The 21,060-nt window shown below is 38.1% G+C and overlaps 1 protein-coding gene across 2 annotated transcripts in view; it reads left to right on the top strand.

Moving 5' to 3' along the window:
- The first annotated feature begins 1,659 nt into the window (after window positions 1-1,659).
- The window catches only part of Gap43 (growth associated protein 43), a 108,671-nt gene continuing 89,270 nt past the window's right edge, over window positions 1,660-21,060 (top strand). Inside the window, exon 1 of one of the 2 annotated variants that reach the window (XM_078044175.1) lies at window positions 1,660-1,836. In XM_078044175.1, coding sequence (XP_077900301.1) covers window positions 1,777-1,836 — 60 coding nt within the window. In that variant the 5' untranslated portion in view covers window positions 1,660-1,776. Of the gene's footprint in view, window positions 1,837-15,278; window positions 15,533-21,060 lie in introns of those variants that run through there. The other variant, XM_005327612.4, reaches the window with a different exon arrangement.

Here is a 21,060-nt window from a genome sequence, read left to right as displayed (position 1 = left end):
AATATATCATGGCAGAAGGATGTGGCAAAGGGAACAGCTTTAGACATGGCAACCAAGGAGCAGAGTGACCCCTGCTCACTAAGGTCAAAATATGAAACTTCAACGCATGCTCCCAGTGACCTACTTCCTCCTGTCCTACCTTACCTGCCTATAGTTACCACTCATTAATCAATACCAGCTGATTGGATTAATCTACTGATTAGGTTATGACTCTCATGATCATTTACCTCTGCATTGTCTCACATATAAACTTTTGAGGGACACCTCAAATCTAAACCATAACAAAAATGATTAATTAGATTTACTTAATCACACCTCTAAAACCTTCCTGATATATCCTATTTGCTTCTGGTTTTATACTCACACTTACATAGTACAAAAATTTTGCCTTGCAATGATCAATCTTATTTCAATGATAGAGTATCTACAGTTGCAGATCTGGGGCAGGAGAGCCATATTTGGGCAAATTGTATTTGTTTTAAAAAATTAAAACTAAGAGAAAAAAAGTTTTTCCATGAACTAATGAGTTTAATATTAGTACACTAATCTAGAGGTAAACACTATAATCCTTTTTGAAAATAGATGAAAAAGTGTTAATCTCAAAGAACCAGCATCTATTCACCAAGAACAAATCATGCTAGTTTCCACATTTCTTTCTTGGATTTAGGCATTAAATATTAAACAATGAAAAGTCATTCATTTAGTGATGATTTACTGGATTACCTTATTGTGTGCTGGGCCATGTGCAAAGAACTGGAAATGCAAAGTTAAATAAAATTAAATTCCTTCCCTTGTTAATTTCTTAGTTTCTATTAATTGACTAAAACAAGAAAGTCAAATAAGAAGGCAAATAATGTATGATAAGGGCTGGACAGAAGGCTGCATGAGAAAGAATAGAAGCATATAAGACATGGTGGCCTGACGAGACTGGTCATGTTTCACTTTACAGTCTGTGTTGTTACTTAGACAAATAAGAATTTTATCACTAAACAATTAGGGGAAATTATTCTGTGAATTGAAATCAATGGGTATAAAGGTCTGGAGATAATTAGGACACAGAGCTCTGTAGAAAGTGAGTAAATTACATGTTTAGGGATGTCATTGAAGAGGTAGGTAGGCAGGCTATATGAAGATAGGACTTTTGGATATTATCCTGCAGTGAATTGGGAATCACCATGGGGTAGTAAGTCAAGGAGGCCCATGATCTGGCAGGTGTTTCTAGAAAGATGATTCTGTTTGTAAGTAGAAGAAAGATTAAAGGAGGGTGAGACAGGTGAAGTAATTAGAAAGCTATCAAAAAATGTCAAGAAATCAAGAAATGAAAACTTGAAGTTTTGACATCTTGAGGGTTTTGAGAGTTTGTGAATGGAATTGAAGAGAAAGAGAGGGTTTTTTTTTTTAAAGGATATTTCTGTCCTGGGCAAGTGGGTGAGCTGTGGTCCTAAAAACCAGAATAGGAATTGCAGGAAGAGGTACATATTTTGGTGAGAGAACACAGGGGGGAAGATTAGATGTTCATTTTGGGAGAATGAATCATGCATATGGAGATCTGCATTTGAAGCAAGATTCCAATAAGGTCTGGACTGAAAATAGAGAATTGACAGTCATACACAGAGATGGGGTGGTGGTGGAAGCTGTGGGCATTGCTGAGAATGCCCAGGCAAGTGGTGACTGAGAAAGATAAACCTGACAAGAAGAAGGAGAAGACATCCAGAGATAGAGAAGCAAAAGTAGGAGAGTGAGAAGTCATTGAAACAAAGATGAGACAAAAGAAAAATGAAACAAAGCAAGAACGGTGAGTGTAAGACTTCTTCTCTTCAGAGAAGCCTTGTTAAGGTAAGAAATGAAGTGTGTGTGTGTGTGTGTGTGTGTGTGTGTGTGTGTGTGTTAGCAACTATGAAGTTCCTAGTAACCTTATTAAACCCAGTGAAGTAGTTAATGTAAAAGGTAACTTGCTGCAATTGAAGAATTAATGAAAAGGTAAAGATGGTGGGATAAAGGTACAAAAAGAAAGCTAGGGTTGAAGGAGGATGTTTTACTAATAAAAAAAAATGGAAGAGTCTTTGAAAAGATTAAGCTAAAGATTCAGCTCAGAGGAACAGGGTGAATGATATAAGAAAGAGAATAAGAGAACAAAGGTCTCTAAGCAATGATGAGAAGATGATAATTCCTTGTCCAGGTTCTCACATCTGAAGGTGGCAAATTAGCAAATGAGTGGAAAATGGGTGGAGTCTCTGCCTGAACACATCTACTTTGCAAGTAGGACTAAGGACGTGGTATCAGTCATCTAAAATGGAACGGCAAACCCAAGGGGGAGGTGGAAAAAAACCGAAATCTGAAATATTCCAATTTGTAGAAAGAGCAGAGTAAGAAAAAGAAAGCACTGTTTTTATGTGTATATGGCAGTGGGGTGGAAATAGAAGAGTCAGGTTGAAAAGAAGAAAGAAAGGAGGTATAACTGATGAACCTGGAGAAAGTGATCAGCTTTGCATATTGGAAGTATAATCTTTTTCTTTGACATGAGAAGGAAATAGTGACAATTTCTGGACTTAGTCATGCATTTCATTAATAATCTCTCCAGAGTATTATGGACAAGGTAGAGAAATTTGGATTGGATGCAAAGGCAATTCAGTAGACAAATACCTTATTGAATCAATGCTGATTAATGGTCTGAGGCTTGTATGGAGGGAGAATTCTATTTGCATAGCCAAGAATTCTGTCTTTGGCTCTGTCCTGTCAGGCTTCCTTTTAATTCAATGCCTTGAACAGAAAAATATAAGGCTAACTCATCAAATGTGTGGATGACATGGAGCCAGAAAGGATAAAGCTGACAGAGATATGAGATGACAGAATTAGGATCTAAAGAGTTATTGACATGGTGAAATGATTGGTTGAATCTAATAAGACGAAAATAAATAAGAACACATAGATAGTGTTTTACATAGTTAAGAAACACAAATCTTAACAATAGAATTAAACAACTTCAGAGCAGAGTAAAAGGTGCTTATTTCAGCAAAAATCACATGTAAACAAGTGTTTCAAAATCCTGGCTAGAATAAATTACTGATATACTAGACATGGCCCTCCTGAACTTCTGTGAACCAACTGTTATGTTTTCAAAAATTTGAAAGTTAAACAGAGCCCTTATTAAAAATTTCGAATTAGATAAACTCAAAATTAAATAATTTTAATAAAAAGGTAATTAAAACCCAAAGTACATTACTTCTAATTATTTTATTATATTTTTCTATTTTTTGTGCTCTTCGATGTCTATTGCATCTATATGGTGAAAATACTGTATAATGTTGCTTTGTTGTGCGTATCTTTCCAGCTCTGCATTTAGTGACACCACATTTGTGACTTGAAATATACCATGGTGGGAGTATTTACATCTTAGAGATTGGAAAATGCTACAAATCACATCTTCCCCTATCCCCTGAGAGCCAGTTGTTAAACATTTACAGCACACCACTGAATAATTTTACAATTAACTGGTATGATGATGGGGCACATGCACGTGCGCGCGCACACACACACACACACACACACACACACACACACACATACACACAGAGCTCTTGCAGTTCTGTGATGTATTAATACTTATTTTCTAAAATTATGGTAGTGGTATACTCACTCTTCCAATCAAATCCTTTCTCACCCCAGTTATAATTATTAGTTATGGATGCTGCATTTTAAGGAATAGAGATGAATGGTAGTATGTTGAAAAGAGATAAGGTAACCTCCAAAGTGGAGGAATTCAATATCTTCTTAAATGAGCTCCAAAGTTGCTTACCATGCAGAAGACTCAGGGAAGAAGAATGAATTGTATTGAGAAACTTGCTGAGATAATGTGTGAAAGATTTTATTTGTGGTGGCCCCAATGCATGCAAACTGGACTAACAGATGAACCAAGCAGGGACACAAATAGATTCTATAGGAAAGAATATCCCGACAGTTGTCCAAAGTTAAAAATGAAAAACTTTGAAAGTAACACACTTTTCTTCAGCACAAGATGTTTTATCATTTGCTAACATCAAATGGGGAGCTGTGCCCAGGATCTTATAGATGTTGTCTAACCTGGAATCTTTGAAGTTCAATGGCATGCAATGCAAATGACTGAAGGCATGCAGGGACCAATTTCTGTGAAGCTAATTATTTCAAGGCTTATTAAGAGGGAGCCCACATCCTCATTGTGATTCAGACCATTAAACACATCCACTTTGATGGAAGCCCAAAGATGACAATTTACTAACTCAAGGGAAGGAGGATCCTGATACAACAGATATCAGGAATAAGATAGACAAAACTTTAATAAAAGTCTCCCTTGGTTTAAGAAAAAAATTAACTTTGGAGTGATTAGTTAGTGGCAGGAAGATAAACAATATGACATTTTTGAAGTTCAATTAAAAACAAACTCTAACTTTCCAATGTTGTGTAATCCATAGAAATGGACAAAGATAAACTAATATAAATACAATATCACTTTCCAAAAACTCATCATTTATATGTGGATTAGGGAGACTATGCTATGGACTGAAGAGTAGTGCAGTTGAAACTGGGAGAATTATCACATGCCAATTTTGCTTAGAATCTCAGAGAGAGAGAGGTACTTTAATCCACAAAGAATTTTAGGATACCTGAATGGTTGAATTTTAGAGAAGTTTAGGATTTTGAGATGAAGGAAGTAATAAAGAACTTGGTACATAGAGCTTGGCAGTAGAGAACTGAAAATTAAAACAGGAATTTTGGAGGAATGATCAGATACTAGAAACAATTTAAAGGAAAATAAAATGAAGAATTATTGGGAATATTTATCCCAGAGCCTTAAGAACTAAGAATGGAGAAGTTTGTTCATGAAAATTATGTGGACAGTGTACATTAGCATCTCCAAGCGTGCTTCAAATAACTTCACCATAAAGAATATTTGTATAAAGAAGAAGGGTAGACTTGGATTTCAGACATAAAAGGACATAGGCTGTTAAGCAAAAAGGTCTCTTTTGGACTTGAGATAATTAATCATAGTGGGTGAAACAAAGTATATGGGGAAAAATAACCCGAGAGACTGGATTATAGGACAAACTGCCATCTTTGAAAAAAATATCAAAGTCAGTAAATCTATCAGTGCTTCAAGTAAAGACAAGCAAATTAATATGAAGCTATATATCTGAAATCTCTCCTATCCAACCACTACATATTGCTTAGTATATGAAATCTCCCAACCCTGCTGCAGTCTGTGGAAAATAGCGTATTTTAGAAGGAGGTATCAAAATTGAAGAACTACCATGAGACTCTAAAGAACATATAAGGTGACAGATGTAGGGATATAGTCATTGAACAGGACTCCTCCTTTAGTTCCCATGTGATAGCAGCTGGCATTTAATGGAACCCAAATGAGGAGCTTTATGTTTGAGCCCACCAGGAAGGTCGTATTTCATTATTTCTCCAAGCCATGTGCACTCCAGAAGGAAGTTTAGAATGGCACGAGTTCAGGATATAAAGGAAATGGTAACAGCCTATGTCAAGGCTGTGTAGAACCAATAACTACTGCAGATGAAATAATTGAGTACTCTGAAAATCAATGCTTAAAATTTGGTCCCATTTTCTACCTTTACTTTCCTTTTTTTTTCCTCTATAATCTCTCCATTGCTATTTCATTCATTTTCTTTCCTAATTATTTACGGAAGACTTAATACTCTGTACTTGATCCTAGAAACCGGAGAAGATTAACCAAGAAGTAATGAAGCCTTTAGGGTTCCTCACTTGGATGGGCCATGTGCCACATGGGTGTGCATTTGTTTAAAACTTGAAATGGTAAAGTAATACAAATCCATTAAGATTGCTAAGTTTCTCCACTATGTTTTGCCCTTTACAACATTTTTCCTCATGTCAGGTTGTATTGAATGTCTGTTGGTAATTTGGGGAACCAGTGCAAAGATGAGGAGTTACACTGGTGTTAGTGTAGGTTGTTTTCAATGGAATATATTTATGTTTCTCCTAGGAGCTTTTATATAGAATGATCGATCACTCACCATCTTGGAATAGGAAAGGCATTAAGAAACAGTGTGACAACTTCCTAGGCATGTCAGTCAGAAGTGCAGAGCCAAAGGTTGAATTACAACATGAATATGTCCTATATCACCTGTCCCCCAAGTCATATGGTTACGATGATAAACAAGGTTTGGAATGAATGAATCCAGAAGCTAGTTGTAAGAAAAATTTCCAGTCATCTGCTGTGTAAAATTTTAAAGGGGGGAGGCTGGGGTTGTGGCTCAGTGGTAGAGCGCTCACCTAGTGCACGTGAGGCCCTGGGTTAGATCCTCGGCATCATATAAAAATAAATAAATAAACAAAGGTATTGTATTAAACTATAACTAAAAAATAAATATTTTTTAAAAAATTTAAATGGGAGAATCAGGTCTCACTGAAACCTAATCAAAACCAAAGTTCTTTCTGTCAGAAATGAATTTGATAAGGTAACATATACAATTATAAATATTTCACGTGTATTTTTCTCTTTCAATAACAATTGTTCAAAATAGAATTTCTCAGAATTCCCATGTTTTTGTACTACTGCTCTTGCCCTACACAGCAAATACATCGGTTCATAAAGATTCATGTTTTAAACCTCTAATTCTGAGTAATAAAAGCAAATCAATCAACTATGTTAGAAGAAAGATGATATCATATTTCCATTTGCCTTTCAAAACTTATATTACAAAGCCAATGTCATAGAAAGAGGTGATCAAAGAGTCTGTAGCTAAAAAAATGTTATAGAGATGTGTTAGATGGTTATTATAAAATATTATATTTCTTGAATATTGTGATATCAGTTGTAGTTATTAATTTTTAAAAACATATAACTTGTGATTTCTTTCCTTGTTTAAATAAATATTCATTGCATGTTTAACTTATTCTTTCTCTTAAGGAAGTCCCTCTGAATCATATAAGCTTGAGATCCCACAAAACTCTTATATGTCCATGTTGGAAATTTCAAGAACAAATTTAAAAACTAAGACATGGTATTGCCACCCAGAAATATACCTTCCAGGGAAGAAAGTAAATAAACTACGGTAAATAAACGATGACAATACTGAATGGGGACTAGAAAAGAGGTCTGTGAAAAGTTGTGGTTCCTTTAGTGACCAAGCTAAATGAAATTTTGTGATTTCAGACTCTGATAGTGTGCTGGTGGAAGAGGTTGGTATAATGTAGTGTGGGATTTTTTTTTTTTTCACATCTTCTGCTTAATGAATAAGCCATCGAGTTAGATTTGTTCACCCTGGTAACCACAAACTTCCTCTATAGCAAGGTGTCAAGTCTTAGATTATGGGCTACATGCCTCTCATCTTATCACCTAGTGCTGCTAGCACATGATTCCCTCTCTTTGCTCTGGAATATTAGCTACTCAGAGATTCATATGGCCTTTAGGGTATGCTGGAAGGAGAAATTATGACAGGACTTGACATGAATCTGGACATGAAACTGGAAAGATAAACACAGATTTAGAGGATCTTCAAAATTGTCCAGTTTCTGTCTTCAGAAATCTTTTCTGCCTAGAGGAAGTAGGGTGAATTCTGGCATCAAGGTCTCACTGAAGTGCTATCAGCTTAATTAAGATGGTGACATCATATCATAGAGGCAAAACTCTCCTTGGAACCAGATGCAGCCATGTTTGCCTGGGAGCCTTTGGCAGGCTTTGTCTGGCAATAGTATCCCGGACTAGGCTTCCAGATCCAGACAGAAAATATTTACTGAATATCTATTAGGTGCCAGCCACTGGGCCAGGTGTTAGGGGTATGAAGATGAATAAGAGAAGATCCCTGCAAACAAGGATTCACAGTTGAGTGGTAGGTACCAATAATAATCTATGCTCTGACTGGATGCCATGGTACCCAGGAGAATTAGAAATCCACTTCTGGGGTTCAAGGAAGGCTTTTAAGAGAAATTTATGATTATCTGGTTAAAGCTTATTCAGTTTTCAACATTCATAAAGTAGGTGAGTTTTTTAAGTATGTGAAATAGAATGTCCTAAAGAAATTGAAATAAGATGATTTGTTCGTTGGACTATTCACTATATCGTGAAATATAATGTGAGCTCAGGTTGACGACATAGTTGGAGTAGTAAAAGATGCTTTATAGGATTCAGCTTGGGCCTTTTTCCTCAGAGTATTCTTTCTCAAAATATGACACAAGATTATTTCTATCAAAATATCTGAGTGTAACTATACACACTGCAGATTCTAAACCCAATCTCACATCTATTGAGTTCAATTATTTGTTAAAGATGTCCAAAGGATCTGCATATTTAACAAGATCCTCAGGAGACTCTATGTGCAATAAAAATAAGATACTAATTATGACATAAGGATCCAGAGAGATTTTAAGTATAAGGAGGAATATTATTTTAAGTAGATCTATCTGGGAGGAAGGCAAAACTCAAATGTGGATATACACAAAATAGAGAATAAAAAGGCTATTGTATTAGTCTTGGCAAGGAATACTGAAAGTTTGAGAGAAGAGAATGGAATAAGAAACAGAAAAGAAAGATTTGAAACAAAATTTCAGAGATGAAGATGGACAGAATATTTTGGAGATAGTGAACACTGGTTGGTAGTGGAATGTTGGTAGTGATGAAGAAGAAGGATGTGATGATGACTCAGTGAATGATGGATGAGGTAGCACTTCACTAACACTGAATCTAAAGAAAGATGGCATCTGTCAAGGTCAGCTTTAGTTTGAGATTGTAGTATCTATCAGACATCTCTATGCATTTCAATTAAATACTACAATTGAATTCAAGGAATTGAATACCCAGTTCTAAAGTTCCTACTGAGAGAGACTTCACCCTCCACTATACAGCTCACTACCAACCCAAGGGACATAGTATGCATGAGGAATCTATATTCATGGTTGGTTTGGTGCTAACAAATGTAGAGAGTTGTGCTCCAAATAGAAGGCTCTGAGTGCTCTTTAAGAGTATTTATATGTCTGCAGGAGAATTAAAAATTTCCCTGTACACTCTTAGGTATCATTATTGTTGCATCTTGATTTATGTAGAACAAGGATTAATTTTGTGGTTTCTGCTGCCGTACTTCTTCACCTTTTAGATGCCCATAAGACATCCAGGTGTGGATGGTGCCCTGCTGTAGTGGTGAAGGTGTGGAAACCATATGCTTTGTTAATTCAACAACTGAGAGCTAAGGATTTTTATTGGGGCTTTGTTTCTTGTTTTATTCCATTTTGGCAGAAAGATATATTCAATAATGTCTTCCATGGTGTCCTACTTTAAATCTTGGGTCTTGATGAGATATAATTTTCTGATGAACCATTGTCATGGATCTTGAATTATGTCCATTCAGGATGTTTGAGAATAACATATTAAGAAAGCATAGAATAGAAAGTGCCCTGCCCCTAGAAAGAGATTTGCTATTCTGTGAATAGTTCTACCTATGAATACTTATGAAATCACTCCTAGCTATCTTTAGTTGAAAAAGTATTTAAATAATGACCAGCCAGTTGAATTTATAAATGCAATTTTAAGCAGATGACAATTAAGATTTTTTTTCTCAAGCATTTTGGAGAATAATTTTGCCTTTAGCTTTCCATCTGATTTTTTTTTTTTTTTTGATCCTGTCTTTGGGTTACTTAATCTTGAACATTTTAAAAGTTTATTCCTTGGTCTTCTGATTTCAGTAGCACATGGTAGCTCAGAAAATGAATTATTTTGGATAGCTCCAACAATCACCCATGGAAAGACAATTCTGTGTCTTGTTTCTTATAATCTAATGCTGTCTCACACTGGATCATTTCAATATTTCTATTAAATGCACAACTCATCGCCTTCCTCATAAAACTATCTCCCTTTCTGAAACTCCTCACATCTATTTTCTGAGTTCTTATTCTTCAGGCTACCTACGTTAAATCTCCATACAATTTTTGGTCCTTTCATTTTCCTTTTCTCCTAGGTACGTCCTGTGAAATAAAGGAAGCAAAATATGCAAAGCACACAATATGTGACACCTGGAACATACAAGGTCCTTGAATCTAATCTTTTGTACTGGTTTTTGTGTCCCTCAAAAAGCTATAGCCACCTATAGTACCACTGAATGTGCCCTTATTTGGAAAAACTGACATCTTTGCAGGTATAATTAATTTAAGAATCTTAAGAGGAGATCAGTCTAATGGAGGCTAGAAATACTAAGTCAGATAGAAAGAATTTTTGTCATTTTAAGTCACCACATTTGCGGAAATTTATCATGGAAATCCTAAGAAACCAGAATATCCCCTAAGCTTTTTTTTTTTATTGATTTTTAAAAATTGATACATAAACATAAAAACTATACATATTAATAGAGTACTATGTGATGTTTCACTACATATATACATTGTGCATTGTTTAAATCAGGTTAAATATATCTACACTGTCAGAAATATATATCATGTCTTTATGGTGAAAACCTCTGAATTTTTTTTTCTAGTTTTTGGAATGTACTGCACATTCTATTTATCTACAGTCAGCCTGCTGTGCAATGACACATCAGTTTCTTGCTCCTCTCCAGTTGTAACCTAATACCTGTTGATCCTCTTTTTCTCATCCCTCCTTTCCCTTACCTCCTTGGGTAACCACCATTCTACTCTCAACTCATGAGATCAACTTTTTAAGATTTCACATAGGAGTGAGATCATGACATCTTTGTATTTCTGGACCTGGCTTATTTTATTTAACATACTGAGTTCCTGTTCTATCCGTGTTGTTACAAATGACAAGATTTTGGTTTTTTTCTTTTTTTCTTGTCCAATCTTTAAGGTTCCTCTTAATCAAAACTTAATCCCCACCTCCAACCTTTTCTCCTACTACTGCCCTTCACAGCTGCCCCTTACTGGCACAGGGACTGTCCCTTTATCATGCAGGGATTATTTGTGTGGTTGGCCTTTTCAAATGGATCCCCTTTTCTTCTCTAAAACTCATTATGTCTTCCCTACTTGTTCTAATCATAAAAGGAAAGGCCAGTCCTAGTAGGCCTGGTTTCTTTCCTGTTCTGAATTTTTATAGCACACATTTGACACTGAATCATGTTTTGTTTAAATAGCATGTTTTGCTTTTCCCATAAATGTGTATCTCCTTGAGGGCAGGAGGGTTTTTCAAATTTAGTAAAGGCTGAGTAAGTAAATGAAGTCAGCAAGTGTTGACAGAGGATGCAGGAGTTATGGTCAACTGTCTTGTCCAACCCCAACCCCCATTTATATGCTGAAGCTCTAACCCCCAGCAATCTATGGCTGTATTTGTGATTAGGACCTTTAAAGAGATAATTAAGGTTAAATGGTCTTTTTCGTAGGGGTAGGTCTTAATTCAATCTGGCTGTTGTCTCTGTAAGAGGAATAGAACATTCAGAAACAGACACCAGAGGTGCACAGTGCTCCTAGGAATGGCCACAGCATGTGGAAAGGCAGCAAGAGGGCTTGGACACATACTTCCCTTCTAGCTCCCAGAGAAAGCCAAGCCAAGTGGCACAATTAGTCTTGAATTCCAGACTCCAGAACTGTGAGAAACTAAATTTCTGTTGTTTAAGCCACCCGGTCTCTAATGCTTTTTCATGGTAGCCCTAATAAACTAATACATCAGGTAAAAGTCTAAGGCTAAGAGTTTAAAAATCGCAGAGTGTGATGGTACACACCTGTAATCCCAGCAATTTGGAAGACTGAGACACAACAGAAGGATAACAAGTTCAAGGCTAATCTTAGCAATTCAACAAGGCCCTAAGCAATTTAACTGTAAACAACCCCCCAAAATAGTTAAAAAATAAAGAAAAAACATATTTTCTACCTGAACCATTGACACTCTCTTTTCTTAAATGCTACTTCTTTATTTCTTGGAGATTAAACCCAGAGGCACTTAACCACTAAGCCACATCCCCAATGCTTTCTGTTTTGAAACAGGGTCTCCCTGAGGCTGGTCTCAAATTTGCAATCCTTTTGTTTCAGCCTCCTGAGTTGCTGGGATTTACAGGTGTGTGCCACTGCACCTGGCTCTTTATTTCTGTTTGTTAGTCATTAGGAAAGCGGAATGACTTCTGGATTTTGAAAACACTATCAATTTAGTATGAAGTTCAAAAAGATCCCAGAGTGGAACTGGAACCTGGCCTTCATCTTTTTCTAGAATGATATTATTGACATAGTCAGGAAAATAGCTGATAATCCCACTAATTAATCTACCAATATAAAACTTTGTAATGTTCAGTCATGAGGCTTAAGACTATGCATTTTCTGAGACTGTTGATAAAGGCATAAACATTAGTGAATTCATTAGGTAGTTGCCTGGTAGGGATTAAGAACAACTATGGCTGGTTTTATTTCCTTATTTTACATATAGTTATAAAAGATACATATCTTTTTTTTCCAAGATCAGATCAATGTGTGCTTTGCTCTTCCATATTCTTTTGCCATCCCATGATCTCCATTGCCTAGAGAAATACCTTGGAATTGATTTCATATTATTTGAAAAGAGTTTGGAATCCCGAGTTCCCTTCTTGGGATAGAATTATAGAAGTTCCCAATAGTATGTCAAGATGTTGATGATCCTACACACTGAGGTAACTGAGAGTTTGAAGGAGCTGACCTTTGATTTGAAATAGATGGGAGCTCTCAATTGGATGAAGGTATCAGTTTGTTTATGAGGCTTGGGTGGTAAGGGTTGGGCCTAATCAGTAGACTTTGATTTCATTTCAACATAAAAACTTCTACTTGGTATTTTAATCTCTTAAGGACCAGAAGTAACAAGGTACAGAAGCCTATTGAGTGGTGATGCAGTTTGAGTGGTAGAAAGGATATTAGAGTCCTAGTGTTACCTGTTATCAGTTGAGTGACCTGTTATCAGTTGATGACAAGGCACCTAAATTTTATTTGTCTTATATCCCATCAAAATTGAATAAATGTTTGCACCTCTTTCACAATGTGTTAGATGATAAGGACACAGATAAGGAAACTGATGCTAAACTGCATGGTTTAAGGTACTTAGTCAAAAAATCCATCAATGTTTGTGCCTGGTTTTGAGTCCAGTTTATCTGTCTTCGTTATATCACATCATTTCCAAGGTTCCTTCCAATAAATAAAAGGGAAAGAAAGTATAGATGGGAAGGCTGAGATGAGTACAATGAAAGAGAAAGAAATTGACCCCACTCTTAAATTTGGCCTTAAATTTGGCCACACAACTAATGAAATTATCTGATCAATCATGCTATATATGCCTGTTTAAACTCCAAAAGAAGCAATTTCTTCTCTTTTACCCACAGCCCCCACCCCTTTGCTCCTTCTTCACTTTCTAGCCATTAGCAGGAGGATCCTAATCCACAGCTGGAATGTCTCAGTTGGGAGCCATTTCTAATCCATCCTTTGCCCTCTTTTATCACTTAAATTCATGGAAGGCTTCTTTTGAAAGCTCAGCTCTAACCAGGCAAATTGCAAAAATTAAACAACCATTCAACTCAGAATCGATTTCTAACTTTTATCATAAACTATGAAAACTTAGATGCAAACTGAAAAGAAAAGATCAACTGGTCTGAATCTGACTGAATCTGGGAGAGCCCTATAGATAACTGATAATCATCAGCCTCTGTTTATACCCATCAACTCTGCATGTCTTTCTGAGTCTGTTCTGGGGTGGGGGTGGTGTATCTTGAATTTTGTTAAAATGCATTAAGCACCTATTGTGCTCAGTGATCCTGAAATATGCATGGTAACAAGCTGTCTGGTTGCCACCTATTAAACAGCTTTATGTCTAGAAGAGACTAAAAAGAATATGAGCTGTTTAATTAGAGATGCTTGTCATCACTAATGAACAACGAGAAATAGTTTGAAAAGTTCTTTGAGATAGTCATTTGAAAACACCATCAAACTTCCAGGAAAATAGTCTGGGGTGAAGTTGCTATGCATTAAGAGAGGCTCTCTTGTGCTTTGCATACATTATATTATTGGGTTCTATAACATGTTGGCAAGGCTGACGTTATGATCCCTATTTTACAGATGAGAAAATTAGGTGCAAAGAGCTTCCCAAACCCACATAGCACTAAATATCTAAAAATTGTGTTATATGAACTTTACCAATCATGTACCCCCCTCCCAAATTATGAGAAACCACAGAAGGAATTGATGTTTGTTTCATGATATGTCTCTTATTTTATTTTTGGTACTGGGGATTGAACTCAGGAATACTCAACCACTGAGCCACATCCCTAGCCCTATTTTTTTAAAAAAATTTTATTTAGAGACAGTTTATGCCTCACCTTGCTGAGTCTGGCTTTGAACTCCAGATCCTCCTGTCTCAGCCTCCTGAGCTACTGGGCCCAGCCCCATGATGTGTCTCTTCTACTCTTCACAGGTGACTTTACTTTCATGCATTCATCTTGCCCAAATTGTAAAATATCACCATCAATATTACACAGAGCTGCTGTTCACATGTGCTCAGTTATTTCAGTAAAGTAAGAAAAAACCCACAATGTTCAATTAAGTGTATCAACATTGAGAAAAAAAAAGTGATTTTAGATATAGATGTTCATTCCTAAACATTAACTATTATTTTCAAATTTCAGTGCTTAGAGTGTTTAAATGCTATATATTCGTGTGGAATTCTTCAGAATATTGAAGCATGTAGAAGGTGTAGTCATGTATACCTAGGATTATTACATGCTTGTATTTGTCTTAGTTTATGCATATACTGAGGAGAGTATACATATAGTGTATTTTTAAGGGAACTGAACACTAACAATTATTAACTGGGTATAAAATATAAGTAGCAGCTGATTAGCTGTTCTTTGCTTTTATGGTATTAGGAAAAAAGGAGAAGAGATGGAGGAAAAAATACAAGCATTCATGCACCAGGCCACTATTCCCTAAAATATACTCCTTCCTATCTCTTGAACTGGCTGGAATATCCTGCACTGCTCCCACCCTCCCACCCTCCCAGTGCAGTGGGAAAGTCGGTGGGTAATTGGGTCCAGATTGGAGGTGTTTAAATATTCATGAGGCTGGCAGGGGACTGGGAGGGGGCGACTGTTTCCAATGGGGTAGGGGCTACAGGAAGTGATTAGTCATTGAAAGCTAGTGAACAATTCTGAGAAAGAGACCAGGAGAGAAGAAAAATCAGGGATCTGGGGCGGGTGGAGAAGAGGGAAAAGAAGAGAAGAGAGAAGAGGGAGGGAGGAAGAGAGAGAGAGAGAGAGAGAGAGAGAGAGAGAGAGAGAGAGAGAGAGAGAGAGAGAGAGAGAGAGAGAGAGAGAAAGCGAGAGCGAGCATGTGCGATGAGCAATAGCTGTGGACCTTACAGTTGCTGCTAACTGCCCTGGTGTGTGTGAGGGAGAGAGAGAGAGGGAGGGAGGGAGAGAGAGCGCGCTAGCGCGAGAGAGCGAGTGAGCAAGCGAGCAGAAAAGAGGTGGAGAGGGGGGGAATAAGAAAGAGAGAGGAGGAAAGGAGAGAAGGCAGGAAGAAGGCAAGGGACGATACAACCATGCTGTGCTGTATGAGAAGAACCAAACAGGTAGAGCTAAAGATTTTTACTTCTTGCTGTTGTGAAATTACCACAGTACAGTATTTTCCTGTAAAGGCAGAAAAAAATATTTTAACTGCTTCTGCTCTGGCATGGTGCTCGCGTTTCCTTAGCATATGGTAACTGATGGTTGCATCCCAGCTTTTATTCTTTTCTGCCTTTCATGCTCTGGTTTTGGAATGCTGCTACTAATTAGGATAAGTGTGGAAAATATGCCCGTTTGGCTAGAAATACGATTGCTTTTTTGACTATTAGTAAATGCTCAGCGTTTTAGGTCTCTGGTTTCGAGGGTGTGGATGTAGAAAGGGGTGTGGGGAAGACGTGGGCTCTCCTACAAGATAGGAAGGCGATCCTTTATATTATTTGCAAAAAGCAGGGTTGAGGGAATTATATTCAGGGTTGAGTATTGCCGGTTCGGTCGTTCAATTTTCTCACATGTGCTGCGGAAGATGCCTTATTTCCTGTGTGCATGAGCTTCAAAGGGGCTCAGGTATTCATGGAAAAAGCATGTGCAGATTTTATTTATTTATTTTTCAATGAATGAATGAAACTATGATTTGGGATTTTTAAAAAGAGAACCTCAAGACCACTGGGGCTGGGGGAGAAATTGGTTGTGTAGAAGGGGAAAATCCCCTTCCTAAAATCAGTAGCCGATTGTGCACCAGCTGGTCGGAGAAGAGGGTGGACCACGCCCCTAGGAGCTTTGAGCTCCGATGGGATGGGAAAGACAAGCCGAGCCGGGTATTACCTGTTGGAAACCAGGTCTTTTTCCTATTCCCCTTCCCTTGCTTTTCTCCTTGGATTATCAGTGACCAGAGACATGCTAGCACCCTGGATAATAAGCATGGTGACTCATTTTCATCAGGAAGAGGGACACATCCAAGATTAGAAAGAATCCAAATCTCTTCCTTCCCTCCCCCACTGCCTAGATTTTTCTTCCATTTCCAATTGCTCACTTATTTCTTGAAAGACATTTTGGAAACTTGATTGGGGGTGAAGGTGGGGAGGAATGACGAGTTCCGTATTCCGCAGTAACAGTGCAGTGACATTCCCCAAAAGAAGCCTTCTAACATTTGTTGGAACACGTTTGAGTGATTTTGGCAAAGGTTAAGGAGAAAAATGGGTGTGGGGTGTGGGTGTGTGCGTGTGTGTGTGTGTGTGTGTGTGTGTGTGTGTGTGTGTGGTATACATGCCCATTGCCGGGGTGGGGTGTGGGTGTGGGTGGGGGGCAGACTTCCTTAAGGAAGCCCTTTGCAGATTGATTGCCTTAGGGCTGGGGTACAAGAGATGGGATTTGGGTATTATTCCTGAGCAGGTATTGGAAATTGAGCAATTTGTAATACACTCCTTGAATCCGAAGGGAGTGGAGGAGAGTGGAGAAAAAACAGCCTGCCAGCCTTGAATTTAGCCAGCGCCCTGGAAGGAGGGGTGGGGAGTGAGGATGAAGGAGAAGGAAGAGGAAGAGAGAAGCAGAATGTAAGAGCAGTGGGTGGAGAGGCAAGGCCAAAACGAATGAATGAATGAATGAAGTAGAAGACATCCTTGGATGTTTGGAGAAAAGTCAGCTTGGGGGGTGGGGTGGCTATTTGCAGCATTTCTGTAAAGCACTCTTTGGTTCCAGAGACGGATGCTGCCATTGGATCATTTTAAAAACTAGGACATTGCCTCCCCTTGTCTTCCTTCATTTTAATATATAAATATAATAGACACAGGTGTCTGGGTTAAGCACACTGTCAAAAAAAGGTTCTAAGGTTACCCCACTGCTGAGCTGGGGAAATAAAATTTAGGAAGGCGGAGCCCTAAGGAAGCCAGTGCTGTTCATTAAAAAAGCTTTAATGCTGTGGAAGAAAAATATACTGGTTTACAACTTGTTCCCACCCTATTTATACATATGCAGGTATATGAATATCTTCTTTGATAAAGGAAAATAAGATTTTTAGAAAGGAAATGGGGGCTAATGGAATTCCCTTCCCAAAATGAGGACAGCCACCTTCACTCGGGTTTTACCTTGTCAACAGCCCTAAGAATTCACTGATGTGCAAAGTGATGAAGATGAAATTGTGTGTTTAAGTAGTTGTAGAAATTTGCATGTAAATGTGTATAGCATCCGCATACTTCATATGTAACAGTCATGCATGTACTATGTGGTTTCCATGCCTTCCTATGTTTCAGCATCATTCATATGCAAAAGAGCAAGTGAAAGGTATAGAAATGGTCCTTTTAAGGCATACATTATATAAATGTGTACTTATGTGTGAACTGGTCACATCTCCTATATAACACCGTTAGGTATCATTCACATTTGTCAGTGTTTGAGATACTATTAAATCAGACCGAAGGAAATGGTGTATTCAGGGTGTGGGCTCACACTACACTGACTGGCATTTTATATAGTGTGAATACTTAAGTCTCATGCAAGCTTCTTGCTTGTGGGTGAAATGATCCTCTATCATCATTCATGGCAGAATCCAGTGGTGTCCATCCTTCTTCTGACATCTGTTCATCATCCTAGTCCTTAACAGGGAATGAAACAAGGGCACAGACCTGCAAAGGTCTAAACTCTGCCACACCCATGAAATCCAGCAGAAACGTGGGAGGGGGCTGGAGGGCTTGCACTTCCTTCCTCTTCCACTTGAGCAGTATAAAGAAGCAGTCTCAGATTTCTAAGTTGTAATACATTGCCAATGGGTAAGGAGAAAGCAGAAGTGGTCTATATTAGCTATTAGTTAGCACTCTAGATTTTTATAGCAGAAGAAGAGAAAGAGAGTGGGATGGACATGAAAAGATAGTAAAGAAATGGGCAAAAGAGAAAAGAATCCTGGGGATTTTATTGGTTTATGATTTTCAAATATCTTGGGGCTTTCTTTAAATTTAGCTCAATTACCACACATATTGCAGATGATTAAAAACTTGTAAGGTGTGAAGTATGTCTACAAAGCAAGAAAACTGTGAAATTTTTCCTTTGTTTAAAAACAGTGACTTTAGTTTGTAACTGAAGTATGAAGAATACACTGCAAGCAAGGAACCCCTCTGTTCCTCAGTCCTTAACCCTGCTGACACCTGCTTTTTTCTTCATACAACAAATAATTCTTATTTTTGAGAGGGTGATGTGTGGTTGGAATTCAAACCTATCTGCAACCCTTGCAGGGTGGGGAAGGTGTAGAAGGACACAGTCTGGCTGCCTGGTGCAGACCTTCTTCCTAGTGATGAATTGGATTCCTCCTAAATCTCTCTGAGCCACACCCAGTGTCATCCAGGGATTTAGTGAATTAATTAAATGGAGGCATTCTACTTAATATAATTGAAGCTGCTCATTTTTTAAAATTGTGGTTTCCACCACACATTTCCAAATTTTATCAGAAGAAATTACTTAAAGAGCATTTTTTTTTCTACCCAATTATTTGATCTCACAGAGAACCCTAGAAAATTCGTGGTGATTCTAGAAATGTGTTCACTTCTGTAATTCTTCCTAACCCTTGCCAGGGTGAATACACAATGAGCCCTGATCTCTCCTGCTGAGGGAAATCTGTGGAACTCTGTTCCCTGTGCCTCTCTCCCCATACTGGAATGAGAAAACAGGGGGTTAATTTTCTTTCTTGCTGAGCTGGCGAAAACTACAGAAACCTTCTTTGATGTTTCCTGCTAAAGGGAAGCTCCTGTTCACCAGGAGGGCTCTGGGTCTCCTTCCCCTCCATCATGGTGAAGTTGTCAGTGATGTGCCTGAGGCTGAATTCATCCACAGACTGCAGTTTTACCTGGCCCATAAGGATAGGGTGGGGGGGTCTTTCAGAGAATAATAGAACATATATATTAACCCAATGTTCTCCTTGTTCAAGTTGATAAAGCAAGACACATCTAAAGTCGCCCTTTATAAATAGTTCAAAGAATGCAGGTAGCCAGTTCATCTCAAGGGAAGGCACAGCATTTAACTCTTCACTTCCCTCCCTGCTAGAATAGAGGCATTTGGACCTCCAGCAGAGTCTGTTGTGAACCAAAGAAGTGGAACCTGCACAAGAATTTTCCCCTTTGCATTTCTGTGCCATTGTAATGAACTTTTCCTAATGTGCTTGGAGGTGTTGGGAAGAGCATTTTGCTCTTGGGTGAGCCCTTAGTTGATGCTATGCATTGATTCTGTGATCTTGAACCAACGAATCACATGGTTCCCCTTGGGTTTTTGTTTCCTCCTGACAAATGGGGACTAAAAAATAAACAACAAAACCCATCAAACCCACCCTGGTTATCTTAAAGGATTTTTATAAAGATTAAACATAATTTACGTGAAACCAAAGATCAACTGTAAGAAATTTTTCTCTAAAGTTTGTAATGGGAGGCTTGACAGAATCACCAGTTTTTCAGAACTATCACGTGGTGCCTACTTAGTGTGACCTTTTCTGTTAGAGATTAGTTCCTCCTGATCCTGGGTGAAGCTCTGTGTACTCTTCTACTCCTCTTTTATCTGGGGCCTGACTCCCTCCTGCCCTCCTCCCAGTTCCTTATCACAAGCTGTATTAACTCTTCTCCCCACAGCCCATGAATATGCTCATCTCTTTTATCTTTAAAGATCCTCTCCTGACTCTACATCCCGATCTGCACAGGGCTCCATCTCACCCACCCTCCTTGTGGAACAAAGTTCCTAAAAGGAACCTTCTTCTTCTTCTTTTTTTTTTTTTTTTCATGGCTCCCTAATAACTCTTCCACCAGCTTTAATGAGGCTTCCCTGAATCCCACTGAGACGTTCTGAAAGGGCACCACCCCCAGGGTAACCTCTCAAGGGCATTCTTGTCCACTCCCCTTCCGGAAACTCTCACTGCACTCCCTTGAAAGTTCTCCTCTTTCTCCTCTCAGAGAGGACCTACAAAGACTGCTTTCCTGGTTTCTCTCACTCTCTTCTCCCCATAATATTAATAATAACCTCCTAGCCCATAATCTGGATCTACTACTTCTCTTATTTAACTAATATTAGAAGATCTCATCCATGTCCAGAGTTGTAACCCCCTGTGTGATTTCCAAATCCATAGATGAGACATCTGTCTTGAGCTCTTGATCCATATGAAGATCCCTTGAAGTATTTCAAAGACATCCAAGTTCAGAATGTATAAAACCAAATGTGCTGTTCTCTGTTATGTACCCCTCCTGGTCTTCCTTACTCCACTTATTATTAAAACACTGTCCATCCAGTTTCAGCACTCTAGGAACCTGGGGGGAGTCACAAATATACTTCTTTCTTTCAACCCACACATCCAGTTATTAATTCTTGACTCCAGTTAAAATGACTTTCTAGTATTTCCTCTGCTTTTCAACCCTACCTGTTTACATAAACAATTTGATTCAGAATTTCTTCTTTCTCATCAAGGCAATAGCTGTTGAAATGGATTTCCTTTCTCCATGTTTTTGTCTTCCCATTCTCCTTGCACGTAACTCTGGAGTTATCTTTACCTAATGGTGATCTGGTTATACTACTTTGGACATCCTATGATGGTTCAATTTAAGTACAAGCTAAAATACATGGTCTTCAGCAT

This window comes from Ictidomys tridecemlineatus, chromosome 3 (assembly GCF_052094955.1).
Source record: "Ictidomys tridecemlineatus isolate mIctTri1 chromosome 3, mIctTri1.hap1, whole genome shotgun sequence".
Classification (NCBI taxonomy): Eukaryota; Metazoa; Chordata; class Mammalia; order Rodentia; family Sciuridae; genus Ictidomys; species Ictidomys tridecemlineatus.
Note: the sequence above shows the minus strand (reverse complement) of the source record. Positions and strands in the feature narration are given on the sequence as shown.